The sequence below is a fragment of the Triturus cristatus genome, chromosome 10, assembly GCF_964204655.1.
Source record: "Triturus cristatus chromosome 10, aTriCri1.1, whole genome shotgun sequence".
In the NCBI taxonomy this organism is placed as follows: domain Eukaryota; kingdom Metazoa; phylum Chordata; class Amphibia; order Caudata; family Salamandridae; genus Triturus; species Triturus cristatus.
Genome location: NC_140593.1, coordinates 1,084,085,126 through 1,084,104,931, shown reverse-complemented (window position 1 = coordinate 1,084,104,931; position 19,806 = coordinate 1,084,085,126). Strand labels below are relative to the sequence as shown.

At 45.8% G+C, this 19,806-nt stretch overlaps 1 protein-coding gene across 1 annotated transcript in view; it reads right to left on the bottom strand.

The window, feature by feature from the left end:
• Positions 1-19,806, bottom strand: part of LOC146796603 (uncharacterized) — a 138,232-nt gene that overhangs the window by 104,743 nt on the left and 13,683 nt on the right. Inside the window, exon 3 of the mRNA XM_085629258.1 lies at positions 14,721-14,954. Within this exon, the coding sequence (XP_085485384.1) occupies positions 14,721-14,940 (220 nt within the window). The 5' untranslated portion in view covers positions 14,941-14,954. The remainder of the gene's footprint in view (positions 1-14,720; positions 14,955-19,806) is intronic.

Sequence of the window (19,806 nt, the reverse complement as noted above, 5' to 3'; positions counted from 1 at the left end):
AAACTCATACACCATACCCCTGACCTTCTACTCGAACTCAGGCGGAAATGGGAAAATGACGGTCTAGAGATTGACGATGAGGAATGGAGGGAAGCGCTTTCCTCCCCTAAGGAGATGACAATATTGGCTAAACTAAGGCTGATACAATTGAAAATCCTACATCGCACCTACATCTCTGGCACCCGACTGGTATTAATGGGCAGAAGCGTGGAGGGGCTCTGTAGACGACAGTGTGGGGGAGTGGGAACGTTCACACATATACTATGGGAGTGTCCTCCGATTCAAACCTACTGGAAGCGAGTCCATAACTGTATGCAGGATGTCTGGGGGGTAGAACTGCAGCTTGAAATCAAGCAATGCCTCTTAAACATCTGGGACCCCACAAATCTGACAGCAAAAGGCAAAATCTGGGCGACGCTTGGCCTGATGATAGCAAAGCGCAACATAGCTCGCCCGTGGGGGGCTGTAACACCTCCAAAGCTTGATGCATGGAACAAGGACATGGACTGGTGTATGCTGCAGGAGAAGACAGTCTATGTATCTCGGGCTGCCCCCAGAAATGGATAACAATCTGGTCAAAGTGGAACGAATTCCATGGTAATTTATGTGAACCCCCTGATCCCTTCCCCTGACGAGCCACTGACCCCCTAATATGATGTATAATGTTGCCGTTTTGTGCCCTTATTCCTTTACTTTTGTATTTTGTGTGTGCTCCTGACAATGTAACACTGTGACAATACTGCTCTTATATATGTACCGACCATCGAGATTACCTGCACCAAGAAAAAGAGTTATAAAATAAAAAGAAAAAGGCTATCCTCTACCATGCACACTTTGGGATTTCTGACATGTTCAATGTGTGGTGAGTAGTTTTCAACCCTATTATCAAGATAAGGAAACCAGACTCCATCTTGGAGAGCTTATTTTGTGGCAACAGTTCCACAATGTCCTTCATGGACCACTTCAATTATTTTCTGTCACAGACTCTCCTGAATCAGGATTCTCGACCCTTGTAGTATAACTCCTGCCTGAGTTATGGACAATTCATCTTTGACAAATTTGATATGCTCCACCACTGGTGTGCGGTGTTGGTTCCATGACTAATGTGTAATTATATCCTTCAACTTTAACATGTCACTATCATGGCTTGTGGCAGTGATAATCTGAGCTAACGAAATAGCAGCTGCTGTGTTTGATTTTACAATTAAGTTGATATAGGCCTCAGTCGTCTTTAAAGGAATACCGTGACCTTGCATAAGAACTCTGGAAAAGTAGTCAGCAGGGTTCTGATCCTTCTCTAGCTGATGCACAATAAATTATACTTTTGTAACCGTAGTCTTCATCATTCGATGTGAGGAGGCATTTTGACCTTTGGATTGCCAAATATAGTCAGTAAAGCTTATCATCAGTTACTAGAGGAAACAGCTTTCTGAACAACAATGCATGGAAATGTTCATAAGCCCATACCACAGCTAAGCTTTCTTTTTCAGGTTTCGAGTAAGCATGTTCTGTTTGGGACAAACTTCTACTTACATATGCCACAAAGTGTCCGCTCTGCTGTTCAAGGATAGCACCTACCCGGACTGGGCAAGTGTCAACACCATCTGTATGAAGCTTTGGATTGAAGTAAGCCATTTCAGTAGCATTCTCAATGACTTGTTTAATTCTTTTAAAGCTTCTTTTCACATTCATGTGACCAATGAAATGAAACATTCTTTTTCATCAAGTCTCTCAATGGAGTACTCACAGTGGCAAAGTAGTCTTGTATGTATCTGGAACAGTAACTGGCCATAAGAAGAAATGAATGCACCATAGAAACATCTTGTGGGGGGTCAGCATTTGGCAGCGATTGTACTTTAGCAGGATCTGTTGTCATACCCTCATCAGAAAAGATATGGCCAAAGAATTTTAGCTTTGTCTAATGAGACTCACACTTGTCTGCATTCAAAATCAAAGCTGCTTCAGCAAGTAAACAACATGCTTGCATAAGAGCTATATCATGTTCTTTTTGTGTAGCCCTGAAAAACCAATATGTCATTGCTGTATTTGAACGCATTCATGACAGGCTGTATGATACGTCAAATGGCATCTTGAAACAGTTGGATGGATGACACACCAAAACTTAGTCTTGTCTATCGAAACAGACCAACATGTGTAGAAAAGGTTGTAATAGACCTGCAATGTTCTTCAAGTTCTAACAGATGATAACCTTTATTTAAATCAAGGTCAGAGAAGACCTCTGCACCATTTAATTGCATTATCATGTCAGCAATGTGTGGACCTGGATGTTGTTCTTGTTCAATTGCCTTGTTTGTCAGATGCACATCAACACATATGTGTACCACTCTTTCACTGTCTTTTTTAGACACTACCACTATGGGAGAAACCTATGGCATTGAACGAGTTGAACGTTCAATAATGTCATGCTTAAATATCACTTCAAGTTCTTTTTCAACAGCTCTTGCAAATGAAAAGCAATTTTTCTATGTCTCTGAGCAACAGGACGGATGTCCTCATTAATATGCCAGGTAACTTTCATAGTCTTAAGCTTTCCCAGACCATGAAATAATGAAGGGAAATGACTTACAACATGAATGCTCACCACAAAATAGTAATTCATGGAAACCAGTCCCATATCAGCGGCTGTGTTGAAACTGAATGGACAGGCACTTGATTATGTGCCTTGAAGCACATGGATGGGTGCTTTCTTCCATTGTTTTCTTGTGTTTGATAGTCGCTACAAATGAACCTTGACTTTTTAAGGGCGTAGATGCAGCCCATGTATATACTTTGGTTTTCAATGGCGTAAGTTGCAGCAATGGAGATAGTACATTGTATTTCTCCTAAGGCATAATGTTTATGAATGCATCACTGTCAATAATGAAAGGTATCGAACAACAATTTACTTTCAGTGCAATCTTTGGACAAGGTTTGAATGACTTTGGTGCTTTGGCATTTCGATCTTTTCTTGACTGACATTTTTCTTCATGAACGACCAAACCAATATGCGCACTCTTTTCTGAAGTAAACATTGTCATTGCACAATCATTTTCATCACTTTCACTTGATACTGATACAGAAGAACTGGTTGACGATGATTTAGATGATGATCGACTTCGTTCAGTGCCGATTTGTCTTAACTGATGTTGGCGCCTTGTCTTGTGGGTGTGCGTAAAACGTTGATTCTGGAACGTTCCTGCAGTCTTTTTTTCTTTGTGCTGTGATGCACTTATTTTTTCTTCGCTTTGAAAACCATTACAAAAAATAGTTCTCCTTTTCACAGCCTTTACATATCTGTCCAAGAGCAGGAAATTTACCTTCATGCGAAAATCCACATTTAAAACACAACTCCTTATTGCGGGTGGACATCACTCTGTGTCCTTTAGTCTTTGTTTTGGCTTACTTTTCATACTCATGAACAGATTCATTCTGGGCACCTCTGGCCTCCCATCAGCAGCTTATCTATGCGCATGCTCTTCAGCTCTGGCATCCAATAACACTTGCTCCAGACTAAGAGCTTCTCTCAGCATTAATCATCTGACTGGATCTGACAAGCATCCATCAATAACTCTCAGACACATAGCTTCTTCATCATTAAATTCATTGAACTATCAATGTCTGATGAGTGTGTTGAGTCTCTCCACAAATTCATCAATAGTTTCCCCAACTTTCTGGAGTTCTTGGTTGAAGATATATAGTTCGTAATCAACTTTTGGCATTGTGTTAAACTTGAGATTCAACACTTCTTTAATCTGATGATATGTGGCCTTTTTCATCAGTTTGCGGCATTTTCTTTATGACTTCTTTTACACCATTACCGGCAAGATTTTTGAGATACTTGATAATCTTTTTGGTATTAGTCTCTTCAAGTGCATCAATTAAATCATCAAATGTCTCTATCCAAGCAGTCCATCTCTCGCCAATATTGAGCTTTTTGGAAGTATCCAACGGTGGTGGTAGTTTCAGGAAAGCAGCAGTGTTGTAACCTTTTTCTGGGAGTGGTTGAGATTGAGGGTGGAGCTCTCTCTGGCTCCCTTGGCTGTTCATCTTGAACCTGTGTTTGTGAGCCATCTTTAAGGCCTTGAGATGTGCTGGCCTCTGGATCATCCTTGATGACTTTTGGAAAGAAAGCCTCGATTTTTGACTCCATTCTCTCAACCTTTTTAGCGCTTCGAGATATCTTCAGTCCCTATGGCTTGTCACCAGCTTGGTAAGCACAACCCCTGTCCTACCTGGGCTATAACACCTGGTGCTGAGGTCGGACCAGCTAACTTTACTCAGGTTCTGGTGAGTAAATAACTGTTTTATTCTTTGTGCACACTTTGTCTTCATCACTTTCAAATGGTAACGTTATCTTACAATTTGTGATTATTAATAAATGCTCTTTTGAAAACCTGGTTGTATCTGCCTTTAGCATTAATGATCTGGATTACATATGACTTTATATTGTGTAGTAGTACGGTACCTTTATGTACGGTCTGACCAGCAGGTTCTCGGTCACCAATATGTAGATTTCTTTGCAATGCTTTTTTCAACTTCTTTACAGCTGCTGGATTTGCACTTTGACTCCACATGCGTTAAGTGTCGGTTCAGTACTTCGACTGCAACACATGTGGCATGCACGAGTAGTTTGCTTGCACCACAGCAAACTCTCTGGGAGAGCACTGTCGATGTTCGGGTTACTGATCCCCTAACTCGTCGTCAGTGTAGCGACCTTCCCCAGCCTGGGTACCCGCCAATGACTATGCCACACACAGAGCTTAGTTTTACATCTCTTTATTTGCCTGCGTGTAACTGCAAACTGAACATTCTAAACCAGCTTTCAAAGCATTCCTCTCTAACACTTCTGTCACAGTTCTACTGAGTCCATCAGGAGCCAAATGGGTTCCATCATTTCTCACTTGCAAGACACTACACAGCACACATCAAACAAGTACAGCATAGGCTGCTGCTGAGCATGCTTGTCTCACACAAGGAAAGGTAAGGCTGTAGCAGTAGCAGAGAAGGCATCTCTAACATCTGTACATCATAGGCAGCAGCTGTGTAAATGTCCTCCACACAAAAGGTACTCCTTCCGCAGCAATAAACCAACTTTACAACACACAGAAGAAGTTCCAGCTTACCTTGCACGTAAAAGGCAGGCAGAAGAGGAGGGCAGACACTGCACAAGAGCCTCAAGGACATGAACAACAGTACAGCCCCAGGGATGGACGGACATCAGATTAAATTCTGCCGTAAGTTGTGACCAGTCATCTTACCCCCACTGATGGCCATGTATGACAAGGCCATCCAGAGGGGCTGCTTACCCGGGGACCTAGACTTGGTGATCAATGGGGTCTTTCTTAAGCCAAGCCAACCACGGAACCAATGTGCCTCCTATTGCCCAATCTCACTTATCAATATGGAGGTGAGGCTATATGTTAAGGCCATGGCAAATAGGCACCTCCGACTACTTAGCCAATTAGTTTATCCAGACCAATGGGACTTTATGCCACACCGTAGTACACAACATTGTATCCACAGAGTACAGGTAGTCCTAGCGCACATGCACCATCTCAGAGATTCAGCGGCATTGCTAGTCATTGACTTTTGAGCATTTGAGTCATTGGACTGGGATTTTCTGGAGGGGCATTGTTAATAATGGATTTTGGTCCCAAGTTCATGTTGTAAGTTCCAATCCTTTATGGCCACTCCCAGGCACATGTGCAAGTGAATAGCACTCTCTCTTCCCGGTTCCCAATAAGTCGAGGTACCAGGCAGGGATGCTCCCTAGCTCCACCTCCTTTTGCCCTGATAATCTGGACCAGATATGATGCACAAGTGTGAAGGTTCGAATGGGGGATAATAGTGGAAGATCGGATTGCCGTCTATACTGACAATGTGCTCTACTTACCTCTCTCACCATTTATGGACTGGGCCCTACTTAGTGTACATGCTTGAGCTCTATGGAGTTCTGCTGAGTCTGTGGGTCCCTGCTCGTGCTCTTGAAGAGAGACAAGGGAGAAACGGAGTGGCAGGATCCACTATAAGTCCGTATACTGAGTATCAAAAAACTAGGGATCCACATCAGCCTTGAACCAAATCTCACTTGGGCAGTGAATCTTGGCCCATAGACACTGGTGCTGAATGATTTGATAAGTAGGGGGTGGATTTATTCAGCATTTCAGCTAGAGGTGGCCTAGGTGAGCCACAACAACATTGCTGACCTTCTTTATGGCTCTCCCCTCCTTCGCACTCTTCCAGGGATTACTAGGGTGGTATTTCAGGCGTGGTAAGCGACCACCAGATAGATCATGTAGGAGAAGAGGGTCACAATGGAGCTTCTCCATCTGGCACAGCAAATGGCCACACTATTTCACACCACTTTCTGGGTTCTACAAATGGGCAAATAGGACCTCATTGGTATCTTTTGGCTGGGAACATATAGCAAGGTTCGCAGATGAGGTTCTTTTCCGAAATCCAACAAGAATATGACCTCCACAAAACTCAGTTCTATGAATATCTTCAGCTTCGCCACACTCTCTTGCAACATGGGGACTGTCTGGAGGAAGTCACCCAATAGAAAGAGGTGAGATGTCCCGAATATATAAATCCCTGGTCATTCACTCACTTGACCCCTTTACAACTTGAAAGGCGAAAGGTGCAATGGCCCATGTGGACAGGTCCTTAGAAGAAGAACAAATGGAGGGATGCTTCAATTAACCCGCACGCCAGAAGCTGACCATGTCCTCCCAGTTTTGCCTCATCCAACTTAACTAGTTGCATGTTACTTACCTTACACCTAGAAGACTGTGGTGAGCTGGTCGACAAGCTACGCCAGAATGTTTTTGATGCCCAGCAAAGGAAGGGACTTTTTGCATGTGGTCTGGGAATGCCCTATCATTGCACTTAGGCGGACCCAATGGAGAACAGGCATTGCTGGGGATAAGCACGCTCCTGAAGCCATGGACTGGTGTTCAAAAATAGAAGAACCGGGGGCGTGGCCAGCAGCCAACGAAGATGGCCACAGCCTAGGGAAGCTCCGTGCCTGAAACCCACCCGCCGAGCAATCCTGACATAAATCCGGCGAAAACTGAGAGGCAATACGGCGGAGGCGGCCTGGAAGGGTCGCGGCGACGATCGGGAGCAGTTGCAACCCCGTGCGGACATCTGGGTGAGGCGCGACGTCACGGAGAGACTGAGGCCTGTTGACAGCGGAGGGACCGGGGCCTCGATTTCACGTGTGCTGCGGGAGGCGCTGGAACGTGTGGAACTCTCGCCCCTGTGGACGCTGACCCCTGTGCTTCGTCGTCGGCGGCAGTGTGGCGGTGACGGCCCGGGGGCGCAGGGTAATACCCGGGGGCAGCTCCGCCCTATATCCGGATGGACAGAGATAAAGAGTCTGAGGACTCGCGGCGGCAGGCAGGCCGGGGCCTCGATTCGTAGGAGCCACCGAAGACTGTGAGGATCCATCGCACCCCCATCCCGATCCCTGGGGCCCGCGTGCTGTATCCGCCTGAACTCCATGCCCGCTGTAGGGGCGGAACTGCGAACGGAGGCCTGACGACTCCCCGGGGAAATCGGAGGAGAGGTGAGGAGGACCCCGCGGTGCCTGGGGGAACGTGCTGCATACAGGCCTATCGTGGCGAGCTCTATTGCGGGAGAATCGCAGGGGACAAACGCTGTGAGAGGGAGACAGGCCAGCCGTTCCCAACATCTCGCTGCTGCATACAGAGGCCACTGCCTGGAGAAGCGACCCTGCATGTCTGAGAATAAGAAATGACGTTGCGGAATGCATGTCTGGGCCCCTGGGTTTAGAAAACTCCGCCAGCGAAGAGATAGGAGAGGAGCTCCGTGTGGGACGGACCCCTGGGGCCTGGCACAGTCCCGGGGCCCAAGATCTGGCGTGGAGGCAAAAGACACCATCCAACTGTGTCTATATCTACGAAGGTGAGGGGCCCCCCAAGAGACTGTTGTGTGGGACAAGCAAAGGCAACCCGGGGAGACGCTTAAGACTATGTGAGGCGGCCGGGTGAAGATCTGCTACATCACAGACTACAAAAACGGACAGAGGAGGCCAAGGCTGTCTAGGCCTACCGAAACCTACCAGTTAGGGGCCAGTAAACCGACAGGCCGCACGTAGAAAACCCCTCGTGGCAGGCGGCGGCGACTGCTGGCCCCCCTCTTATTGGTGAATTCCCTGGTGTGCCGTGTCGCGCTTTCGCCCACTGGAATGTAATGGGAGGCAGGGGGCAGCGAACGATGTCACACAACAAATTGGACAAGTACGCATATCATAAAGGGTGCACTGATGCGCCGTCGCCGCGGGCGGCCGCTAGCCCAGATCCGCCACCCGAGGGCACACCGGAGATCACTCTCAAAGATGTGATGACCGCGTTGACTCAGATGCAGGGAACCATGGGAACAATTTCGACCGATGTCGCGCTGCTCCGCGCGGACATCTCTAAAATGAGCGCACGAGTAAAAGAGGTGGAAATAACCACCGAGACTCTTACCAAAGATACGACAGCCTTCAAAAAACAGATACAAGCATTGAAAATAGTGCAGAAACCATTGATTGACAAGCTGGAAGATCAGGAGGGACGGTCCAGAAGGAATAACATACGCCTGGTGGGCGTGCCGGAGAGTGTGCGGGGACCGGCCCTAGATCAGCAAAATACTATGGCAGGCTTAGCTCGCAAACCGTGCCACGACACGAACTGAGGCGTGTCGATTCATTTATCCTCCCTACATCGCGAGTGAAAAACGACTTTAGCCAGAGAGAGAACAATTCAAAAAACAGTGGTTCCGCACCGCCGTCCTACTGCAAAGGGTAATTCAGTTACCATAAAGAAAGAGTGGATGGTCCTGATGAGAACTCCATGATTGTTAGGAGTTTGAAACGCGTAGACCCTATATTTTGTGCCAGAAGAGAGAAAAATTAAAATTGCAAATTTATGAAAGATATACTTATGTGTATATAACAAGACCTATGGCACTGTGAAAAATTTGTTTTGATAAAATATTGTTGTATTTGTTGATAAAATAAGCTCAGTGTGTATGATGGTATGTATGAGAATGATTGATGGAGAATAGTAGTGATAGTGTGTATGAGTAGTATGAGGGGGATGTTTTAATGTACAAAATTTGTTTATTTGTATTGTATATGATTTTTGTGAAACGTCAAAATTTGGTAAATAAATGACCAAAGAAATTTATAATAATTGAATACAAAAATAAAATGAAAGATTGAATCTAACAACGTGAGTCCAACCCACTTATAAGTTTGCTCATAGGTGAGGAGCCTAAATAATTAGCTTTATTAAGCTTAGCAGCATTGGCAATTTTTTGGTATATAGAAGCAAAGATTTTGGCAAAAGTGTTGGCAACAAGACTGCAGACATATCTAGCCACAGTATTACACTCGGACCAATCTGGATTTATGCCTAATCGCAACACCGCCCTTAACCTGCGGCGTCTACATGGTGTCATTGCACGCCAGTCCACTATAGAGGAGGAGGCCGTCATCCTATCACTAAATGCTAAAATGGCATTTGATCTGGTGGAATGGCCCTTTCTTTTTGCAGTCCTTCAACACGTGGGATTTGGTCCCAAGTTGTGTGCCTGGATCAAACTGCTTTACACATGCCCACTGGCGCAGGTCGTAGTAAACGGCCATATATGCGCTGGTACTGGAACTATTGGCGGCCTGGATACGACAAGATCTGTTTATCCGTGGCCTAAAATGGGCACGGGGATGGGAAGACCGCATAACCCTCTATGCGGACGACATCCTGTTATACTTAGCATCTCCAGTGCGCTCGATCAACTGTCTCTTAGACATATGTACATCGTATGGTCGGGCCTCCGGATATACTATTAACTGGGCGAAATCACACCGCTACGTACTCCAGGGTCCCCCACCGCGGCTTCCAAGGGGATGTACGATACAGATAGCAGAGGAAGGGTTCAAATACTTAGGGATATATGTCACAACTGACAGGACATGATTTATCAAAGAGAATCTCACACAGCCACTAACACGGCTCCGCTGTGATATCAAGCATTGGCGTTCCTTGCCACTGACAGTACTGGGAAGAGCGGCCCTCTTCAAAATGATGGCACTCCCCCGATTCCTGTATGCATTACAAAACACGCCTTTCCCAGTTTCCCACGCATACTTTACAGCGATAAACGCTGAAGTAACCAGTCTATTATGGGAGGGAAAAACATCGCGAATAGCACTTCATAAATTAACAAGAAGCTGCTATGACGGAGGCATCGCCCTCCCTAACATATAAATATACTATTGGGCCTCACAGCTTGTAGTTATAAACCAATGGCTTCACGCATCCGGTGATGACCCAGCGTACCGAATGGATCGACAGCTGCTGGGCGAGGGTGGAGTTATGGGGGCACTATATAACAAGAGTAAGAAACACAACCTCACGGGCCCGACGGCACACACTATCCAAATATGGTTTGAGGCACAGCGGACGTTGGGATGGGAGGGAAAGATAACGCAGGCTATGCCATTATGGGACACGAAAAGACTGGGTATGTTGCGTAATACTAAAGGATTTGGGCAGTGGCATCTGATAGGGATCTCGCAAGTCGGAGACCTCTGGCAGAAGGGGGAGATACTTACATTTGCCATCTTGCAGACTGCTTATGACCTGGCGCATACCGAACTATTCCGCTACACACAAATCAGGCACGCGCTTATGGCAGAGATCGCACCGGGCACGCAGCTGGCAGAATCCTCACCACTGGAGGACAGACTTTTCACAGACCACCTCAACAAAAAAGCCATATCTCAAACATATCGCAAAATCATAAATAATCAGCCAGAACCTCTAACAGTCCTTAAATCTAAATGGGAAACGGAAATAGGAGACCTCGACGAAACAGAATGGCAAGAAGCCCTTTCGTCCCCCAGGGAGGTAGCGATACCATCAAAACTCAAATTGATACAACTGAAAATGCTGCATCGCACTTACTATATCCGAACTCTAATATATAAACTCAAGCGAACAGACTCGCCACTTTGTCTTCGACAGTGCGGAGAAGAAGGGACTCTCTTTCACACCCTGTGGATGTGTCCCATAGTTGTCCAATACTGGAGGGTGGTAATGCGTACACTCTCTCAGGTTACAACAATCACGATTTTCCCAGAGCCAAGGAGATGCCTCCTTAACATATGGGAACCCACAGATCTTAACCGTACAATGCAAACATGGGTAACATTAGGCATGATGATGGCAAAGCAAAATATAGCACAGAGATGGGGATCCCGGCAGGCCCCTACCCTCCCCCAGTGGTGTAGAGACATGGACACCACAATGATTGCTGAAAGGGCAGTGTATATACATAGAGGATGCCCCAAAAAATGGACTCAGATATGGGGGAGATGGAACAGTTACCGAGGGGATATATGCGAACCCCCTAAGGAAAACTCAGATTCAGAACTTAGTGACTAAAGAAATTGAGGGAATGGCTGGGGAAGGGGTGGGCAATATCGATGTCCTTGATAGGACACTGACTTGGAGGAATGGACTAGGAAATTTTTTATATTAAATTAATGTTGTGCCAGATGTTGAATGAATCTGCATGCATTTATGGAATGTTCCTCACTATAAGCAATGCCAAAGATTGTTATGTATATTCTGGAAATATCAATAAAAAGAGTTTAAAAAAAAAAAATAGAAGAACCTATATATGTAGGGCAGGCTGTCTTTGGAAACTTGGGAAGATATGGGACAGGTGGTGGGACTTAAGGTTTGCCTTAATGTCAGTCATGCATTACGATCCTTGCCATTACCTGGATTGTATGTAATGTTTGGTTCTTGTAATAAAAGTAATACAAAATATTTTGACTAGAATGGGAGAATGTCTCAGAAACTATTGGAAAGAATAGGTGGCTCTTATCCTAATGCAACTGAACATTAAAATGGACAAAACTGGATAACTATGCAATGCTTACAACAATGTACACTACAGCGTCCTTCACAGAAATTGCAGTAGTCTCCTCATATAGGCTTGTAATGTGAAGCTTACCCACGTTCCTAACAAAGCTCAATCAAAGTACCTCTCTGCAGCAACTAACAAGCATTGGCAAAGCCAACAGCTCTCGTCTTTTGACCTTGCCATTGTAATCCTGTAGGCTTTACCAGTGCTTTTTGCTGATGCTGTTATGCATAAAAATAAAGGAAACACAAAGTGGGACAGGAAAGGGCTTGGGAAGTTGCAGAGGATCTTGGGAAGGAGGCGAGGGTAGGAAAATACATTTAAAAAGCCTGACTGACAGGCATGAGGAAAGAAATGGATGAGCTGGGGTAAAGGGGTGAGCCACACAGAGAGCACACGGTGGGGATTTGATGGGGTAGTACACGAGAAAGAAAACAAGAAAAGACGTGCACTCCTATGGAGTGCTAAAAGCAAATGAAAAAAGTAGTTTCCTGAATCTGAGCATTAAAAGGATACAAGTCATCCAATCAAAAGGAGGGTAAAGAAGCTACGCTCCATCGAAAGGGCAAACACAAGAAGAGGAAGGAAAGCAATTGCATATTAAGCAAGAAATGGAAGTGAAAAAAAAACTGATGGTAAGCAATGGCCTGACCCAATACCAACTGTAAGTATTGGTATTGTCTACTATAGGTCTTCACCAACAGGCAGCTGACCGATGTCTATAGGAAAGAGATAAAAACGAATTGGACAGCAGTCGCAGAAGCCACCTAAATACAAGTTTTTTTTCCTGTAAACCTCATCAGAGTTTAACAAAATTCTAGACATCCCATAATTTTACCCTACCTCTAGATAATAAGTTTCCTTTACAACAGCATTGAAAGACCTAAAGATGTATTGGAAAATTTCAGTCAACTTTCTGGAATGTGAACATATCAATATGGAGGGAAGCAAGAGATTTGGGTATAATTCATGAAATGTGATAATAGGGCATCTTGTCTTTTATATGCGACTGATTATTAGTGTTGAAACAGATACATAGACACCTCTGGCTGCTTGTTCAAGTCATTTCAGAGATGATGCAGAGAACCTAAAGATTACTAAATAAAAATATTTTTTTAGTTGTCCATGGTAGAAGGTTAGTAAAGGAAAATGATATGAAAACATAACAAAGTAATCCAATAATAGATTTAGGTTAGCCCACATCAAGTGGAAAAGGGAACTTCGAGACCTTTAACATGGATTGATGGCCAGCCAGAGAGGTAACAAATTGCTATGATTCCATGATTACATTTAATTACATTAAGTGCATAGTTAGCACACTCAGTGATCAAAGGTCAACTAAATTTTACCCCCAGAATCCGATCAATTTCTTGGCAGTGTTCCAAAAAAAGGATGAAAATCATTGGTAGAACTTTAGCCAATCTCATCCAAAAATGCTTTCTTGTATATTCTGAAACATTCCTGGACCAGTCTTCACTATAGTTTTATTGGCCATGAAGCTTGCCAATAGTATCCATTTTTGGCCCTGATTTGCTCTCTAGAGCTAAGAAAACGCTGAGGCCACGCATGAAGTATTAGGGGCACTATCCAGCTTTATTGACATGCTTCAAGGTCAATAATGATATTAGGAAATGGCTAGCACTGTAACCCACTTACTTCTCGAAATTCCTTATACTCTTTTCTGTTTCTTCTTCAATATTTTTCCATGTTCACTACCTATGCTTTCAGTGTCCTGCATATTCTGTATATTCCGATAGACGTTACCAAGCAGTTGTCTCCAATAGTAATGAACGGCATGCTAAGGAATCTGATTAGCCGCCCGCTCTCTACATTCAAGCTCACTTACTAGTAAAAGGATAGTGCCTTTTACTGTGGGTATTTATTGCTCTTAAGAAGCCTACTGTGACCCACCCCAATCTCTCCTGCTCATGTAAACGCACCCACAATCACCTTGCTCACAACTTACTTCACTCAACTCTGGATGGTTTGGAATGAAGCCAGACAAGATAAGTTAATGCTCTCATTATAAGCCCAAGGACCTCCTGTCCCAAAGCCACCAGTCCTTAAAGGTGGCTAATGACGATGAGTGAACAAGACAGAGACCCGACTGGGTGAATCTCATCATTCGACAGAGTGAACTAATGGTGTTTGAGGAAGGTAGCAATCTAGCTGAGCCAGTCTCATCACTCCATAGCAGGTGTTAATGATGCTTGAGTAAGACTGAGGTCTGGCTGAGCCATGGTCCTCAATCCGTAGAGTGTGCTAATGATGGTTGAGGAAGGTAGAGGTGTGGTTAAGTGAATCCCATCAATCCATAGGGTGCTAATATTTGAAATAGACACTGGTCTGATCACAACAGATGACACAGACACTCATTTGAATAAAATCTACTAGTGGATAGCTAAATGTATACAGTATGAGAGAAGTAGCATCTTATGACCATCTATGGGAAAGGCATCAAGCAAACCACACACTATGCCAAACCTGCCAATATTTACTGGGAGAAAATGCCTAATTAATACCAATGTATGCAGATTTCAGTGGGATAAGTAGTACATTCCACATGTTATGCCTCATTTTACTAGTGAAACTTTAAAATAGTATAGATTAATCATACACAGAAAATCTCACCCAGTATTGTTTTTATTTACCGGGTATAGTAAATATCTCATTACCATTTTCCCCACTTGCATTCCCTTCTTGCCTGACTGTGGAGCAGACTGCCTGCTTGTTCAGCTCTGGAAGAAAGGGAGATGATGGCTGGCAGTACCTACCTGTGAAGACGTCTCTGCACCCTCTTAAGCCCCCGGCTTGACTAGCCAGCAGCAGAGCCTGCTTGCAGGTTTCTGGAGGGGCGCAAGACTGGATAAGCTGATATCGAAATAATGGTCCCGACATGTAGAGACTTGGGCCAAAATGGATGGGGACTGTCGGGCTGTAAAGATGACCCGCAGCCAGGAGGTGCCCTGTAGCGAACATCCTTTCCTGGGACATTAGGGGAGTCGCGTCTGCAAGAAAACAAAGAAATTGATGGAGCTGTTTGGATGGACAAAAGAGAGGTGCGATGGATAAATACAAATACTTGGGAGAAAAGATGGAAAACTAGAATTGAACACTATTATTATTACTTTTATTATTAATATTTATACTAATAATGTCATGTTTATGTACAGTATTTAAACTCTATATGAGATCTAAGAAAACAATCGTAACAGATGTAACTATTTCCCAACTCAATGGTACTCATTTCCACAACTTGAAATGAATGAAAGACGGAGGGCTTCATTTAGCGATTGGCAGGTGGGAGTTATCTGACAAAAGTAGCCATGGGACCTGTAAACCAATCCTACACTTTCCCCTCCTCATTTAGGGCCTCATGTAGGTAAATAAATTTTACCGTTTCTTAAATACCGAGCCGTACCGAATCGGTAAATTAGAATCGGTAAGTTATATGTAGGTAAAAATTCGGTAACAGTTACCGATTCGGTAACATTCGGTAATCACGAATCGGAATTCACCGAATCGGTAAATACCGAGGTGGTATTTACCGAATCGGAAAAAACCGAGGTGGTATTTACCGAATCGGAAAATACCGAGGTGGTATTTACCGAATCGGAAAATACCGAATCGGTATGTACGGAATCGGTAAATAAAATCACATGACTTGACGAAACAGCTAATCCTGTGCAACCACAGCCCACCCAACCAGGAAGTGGCCACACCCAGGCAGGTGTACATAATTAGCCGACCCTGGAGAGGCTTGGAGTGCAGAGGAGAGGCAGGGAGCCGGTGCCTGTGCGAGCGGGAAAACGAACATCATGTCCAGCCAGAGAACACAGAGAGACGGAGGGGAAAGGAGGAGGAAGCTGAAATTTAGCCCCAAGGAACTCCAGGTGCTGGTGGAGGAGGTGGTGAAGCAGCACCAGAAGCTGTTTGGAAGGCAATCCCTGCAAGTGCCTGAGGCTGAAAAGCGCAACATATGGCTGGCCATCCAGGCCCATGTGAATGCTGTGGGAGTGACCCACAGGGACATAGAGGTCCTAAAGAAGCGCTGGTATGACCTGAGGATTGTAACCAAGAGGAAGATGGGCGACATCCAGAAGGAGGCCAGCCAGACTGGAGGTGGAACCAACAGGGCACCTGCCCTCACCGAACTGGAGGAGCTGGTGGGGGCCACAATCGAGCAAGAGAGCGTCGTGGGTCTTGGGGACGCCGACAGCTCTGCCAGAGCCGCCACACAACAAGGTAAGACGAAAGCACAGCAATGTAGCACCCCCTATCCCTATCCCACATCCCCCATTGTGAAACGAGAATCACACTGCAGTCCACACGTGTCAGTGCAGACAGGCAATGCATTCCGGGAGATGTAGTCAGGGAAACACCAACCATGACGTAAATGTTACAGGGCAACAAGGCATGTCACGCACTCGAGGCACAAGGAGACAGAGGACATTTTGGAATGTGAAATTATTTATTGTGACGCTTTCAATGCAGCCCTTCGGGGACACTGAGCCAATGTTGTATTTCTGTCCACAGATGTGACATCATGCAGGACAGGGCATGCTGCAGGAGAGACGGCACACCGGCCACAAATATCACCTCTAGCCAGCACAAGTTCAGACCAGGGAGCAGGCCCACTGGCAGCCGCACCACCAACACAGGCAGCCTCGCCGCAGCCAGAGCCAGCATCACCTCACCCAGAGCCAGCATCACCTCACCCAGAGCCAGCATCACCTCACCCAGAGCCAGCATCGCCACTCATGTTTGAATCACCGGCCACATCTCCGCTTGCAGGTGTGGGAATGAGGAGGCGTCCAGCAGCCAGGCTACGAGCCTTAGACACCTCGTCAGATGACAGCATGGGCCCTGAAGAACTCACCAGGCCCCAGGAAGGGAGCCATGCCACTGTGCCCCACACCTCACAGGCAGCACAGACGGGAGCAAGAGGGCGCCGCAGGTCGCGTGTCCAGAGTCCACCAGCACCCATTGACGGCCATGGTGTCTTCTTGGGTCTCGAGGGCCAAATGTTGAAACAACAGCGCCTGCAAACAAAGGCAGTCATGACAGTCCAGAGGCACATGCGGGTGATGAACACTACATTAGTCAACATGGACAATAACATCAGCGGCATGGCTGCGGGCATTCGGGACATGTCCCAGTCAATCCAGCAGTTGTGCAGCAAATTAGATGCTGACATCGAGGCACGGCGCCGGGAACGGCAGAGAAGGGACACTACCAACAGGGCACTCAACCGTCTGGCAACTGCGACTTCTCTACTGTGCCGGCGCTCTGTGACGATGCAGGAGGGCCTAACACACTGCTGCAGCGACCTGTCTCGGGGGATGGTGCAGGTGACAAGTGCACTAGGGGTGCTATTTACTAGTCAGGCGTCGACAACTGCTGCAGGGGATGCTGCGGAGAGCATCGACACCAGCAGCAGGAGCAGCATCACACCCCCCGTCCCAGAAGGACGCAGGAGCAGCAGGCGGCTTGGGGTTGGCTCTAGTGAGGATGCACAGGCCGTGCCATCCACCACTGCAGCGCGTATGCGCAAACATTGATGTGGCCCTGCTTAGCCACTTCCCAATGGGTGACGTAACCCTGGACATACTCCTTGTATAGATGGTATATTGCCAGATTGGCTTGTTCATGTGTTCATGGCGTGGTGCCACATTAAAACTACGTCATGACTAATCACAACTGGCTGTGTCCCCTTACTTACTCAGAAATAGTTGCATGTGATCTCTGTCCGTCTCTCTCTCCCATCGATTGCAGTTGGCACTCTAGCTGCGTTGCCCTGTGGCTGGCCTGACTCATCCTCGTTGTCCTCAAAATATGTTAGTTCCACATCTGTACCTTTTTTCGTGGCAAGGTTGTGCAGCATTGCACAAGTGGCAATAATCTTGCAGCAGGTGATGGGTGTGTACTGGCATGCGCCTCCGCTCTTGTGGAGGCAGCGGAACCTGCTCTTCAGTAGTCCAAACGTGCGCTCCACCACATTGCGTGTTGTTTTGTGTGCCACGTTGTATCGTCTCTCACTCTGGGTTGATGGGTGTAGGTAGGGAGTGAGGATGAATGACCGGCATGCATATGCACTGTCGCCTAGATGAGTTAAAGGGAAACATCAGTCACATGCTTCTTTACACTATGATTTGCAGGTTGCAAGGGGCGTCACTGTTACTCACCTAGCAGGTATCCCTCTCCAAATTCTCCGGCACTCAGTCGTGTGTAGATCCCACTATTCTGGAAGATGTACGAATCGTGGGTGCTCCCAGGAAACTTTGCAACAATATCTGTGATGATGTTCCCTGCATCACAGATCACCTGCACATTGATGGAGTGGGTGGACTTCCTGTTCCTGTAGATGTGCTCTGTGTCAGCTGGTGGACAGATTGGGATGTGTGTACCATCAATACAGCCGATGACATGGGGGAACTGTGCCATGTGATAAAAGTCTGTTTTTGTTTTCTGCAGTGCAGCCTGTGTGTTGGGGAAGCTGATGTAGTGGTGCATTCTCTGCATCATGGCATCCAGGAACTTCCTGAAGAAACGTGACAGGCAACTCTGGGATACACCACCCACCGCAGCTATCACCACCTGATAACTGCCGGATGCCAGCAGATGTAGGCTGCAGAGCACCTGCACATGTGGGGGTATGGCGTGCGCCCTTCTTATTGGCTGGTCCAGGAGTGGGTGAAGGTCCCTGATTAAGTCCATGATGGTTTCGGGGTGTAGCCTGTACCTCTCATGTATCTCTGCATCAGTCAGGTGGAATAGTGTGATGCGCTGTCTGTAGATGCGTTCCTCCCGTCGCCAAACCCTCAGTCCTGCTGCCTGTAGACGTAGGCGCCTTGCAATGACATACATAGCGGCCATGTTGTCCACGCTGTTGCATTTTGGGATTGCTTATATGCACTGTTGATGGTTACCACCTGCTTTCAATCCGTGTTAATTACCGACTCTTATTTACCGATTTTCTTGGATTTCTTAATTACCGAGTGCTCCTCTATGTCATTTTCATTTTTACCACTTCATATTTACCACTTCATATTTACCGATTCGTTAAGTATGTATTCGGTAAATCTGATTCGGTATTTTAGAATTCGGTAAATATGATTCGGTATTTACCGCCTCATATTTACCGAAAAGTCGTTTTTGGACTCCTACATCTCACTTGTCTGAATACCGGTCGGTAACGGCATATTTACCGACAATCGGCCGTTACCGACCGGTATTTGGCTACCTACATGAGGCCCTTAGAGTTGAGGCAGCTCCAGTGCCTCTGCCATCAGGAACCTTTGGTTCATACACTACTGGACTACTGCCTTGCGAAGACCACCCTCTTTCTACTGAGTCTACTGAAGCTCTTGTTCCCCATCTGTCAAGCACCATGTAAACCATGGTGGTGATGTACAGGAAAATGAAGAAGCTTTCTGACAGAAAGGTCCCTGTGCATCAGTGTTATATATATTTTTTTTCTGGAAACTAATCCAATTCTTAGAGTGAGCACATTCCAAGACTACAAACTGGAAAGAATAGAAAATGTTAGAAATAAAAAGAGCTAAGATGGTTACAAATAATACACATGACAAAGAATGACAGTTAGAAAACGTAGATTAGGAAAGAAAATGACAACCGAAAACTGCCAGATTAAAAGATTAAACTAGTTGGGAAAGGAGTGATGTGAGTGTTAGAAATTTAAAAAATTAGAGGATAGAATCCTCAGACCTCAATAGAATTAAGTTCTGAGTAACTATAGGCCTAGTTCATTTCTTTCCTCTGTTACTTAAATTATTTGAGAAAAATGTTCATAGGCAGATATCACATTTTCTTGAATCCAATCCCCTGCGGCACGACTCC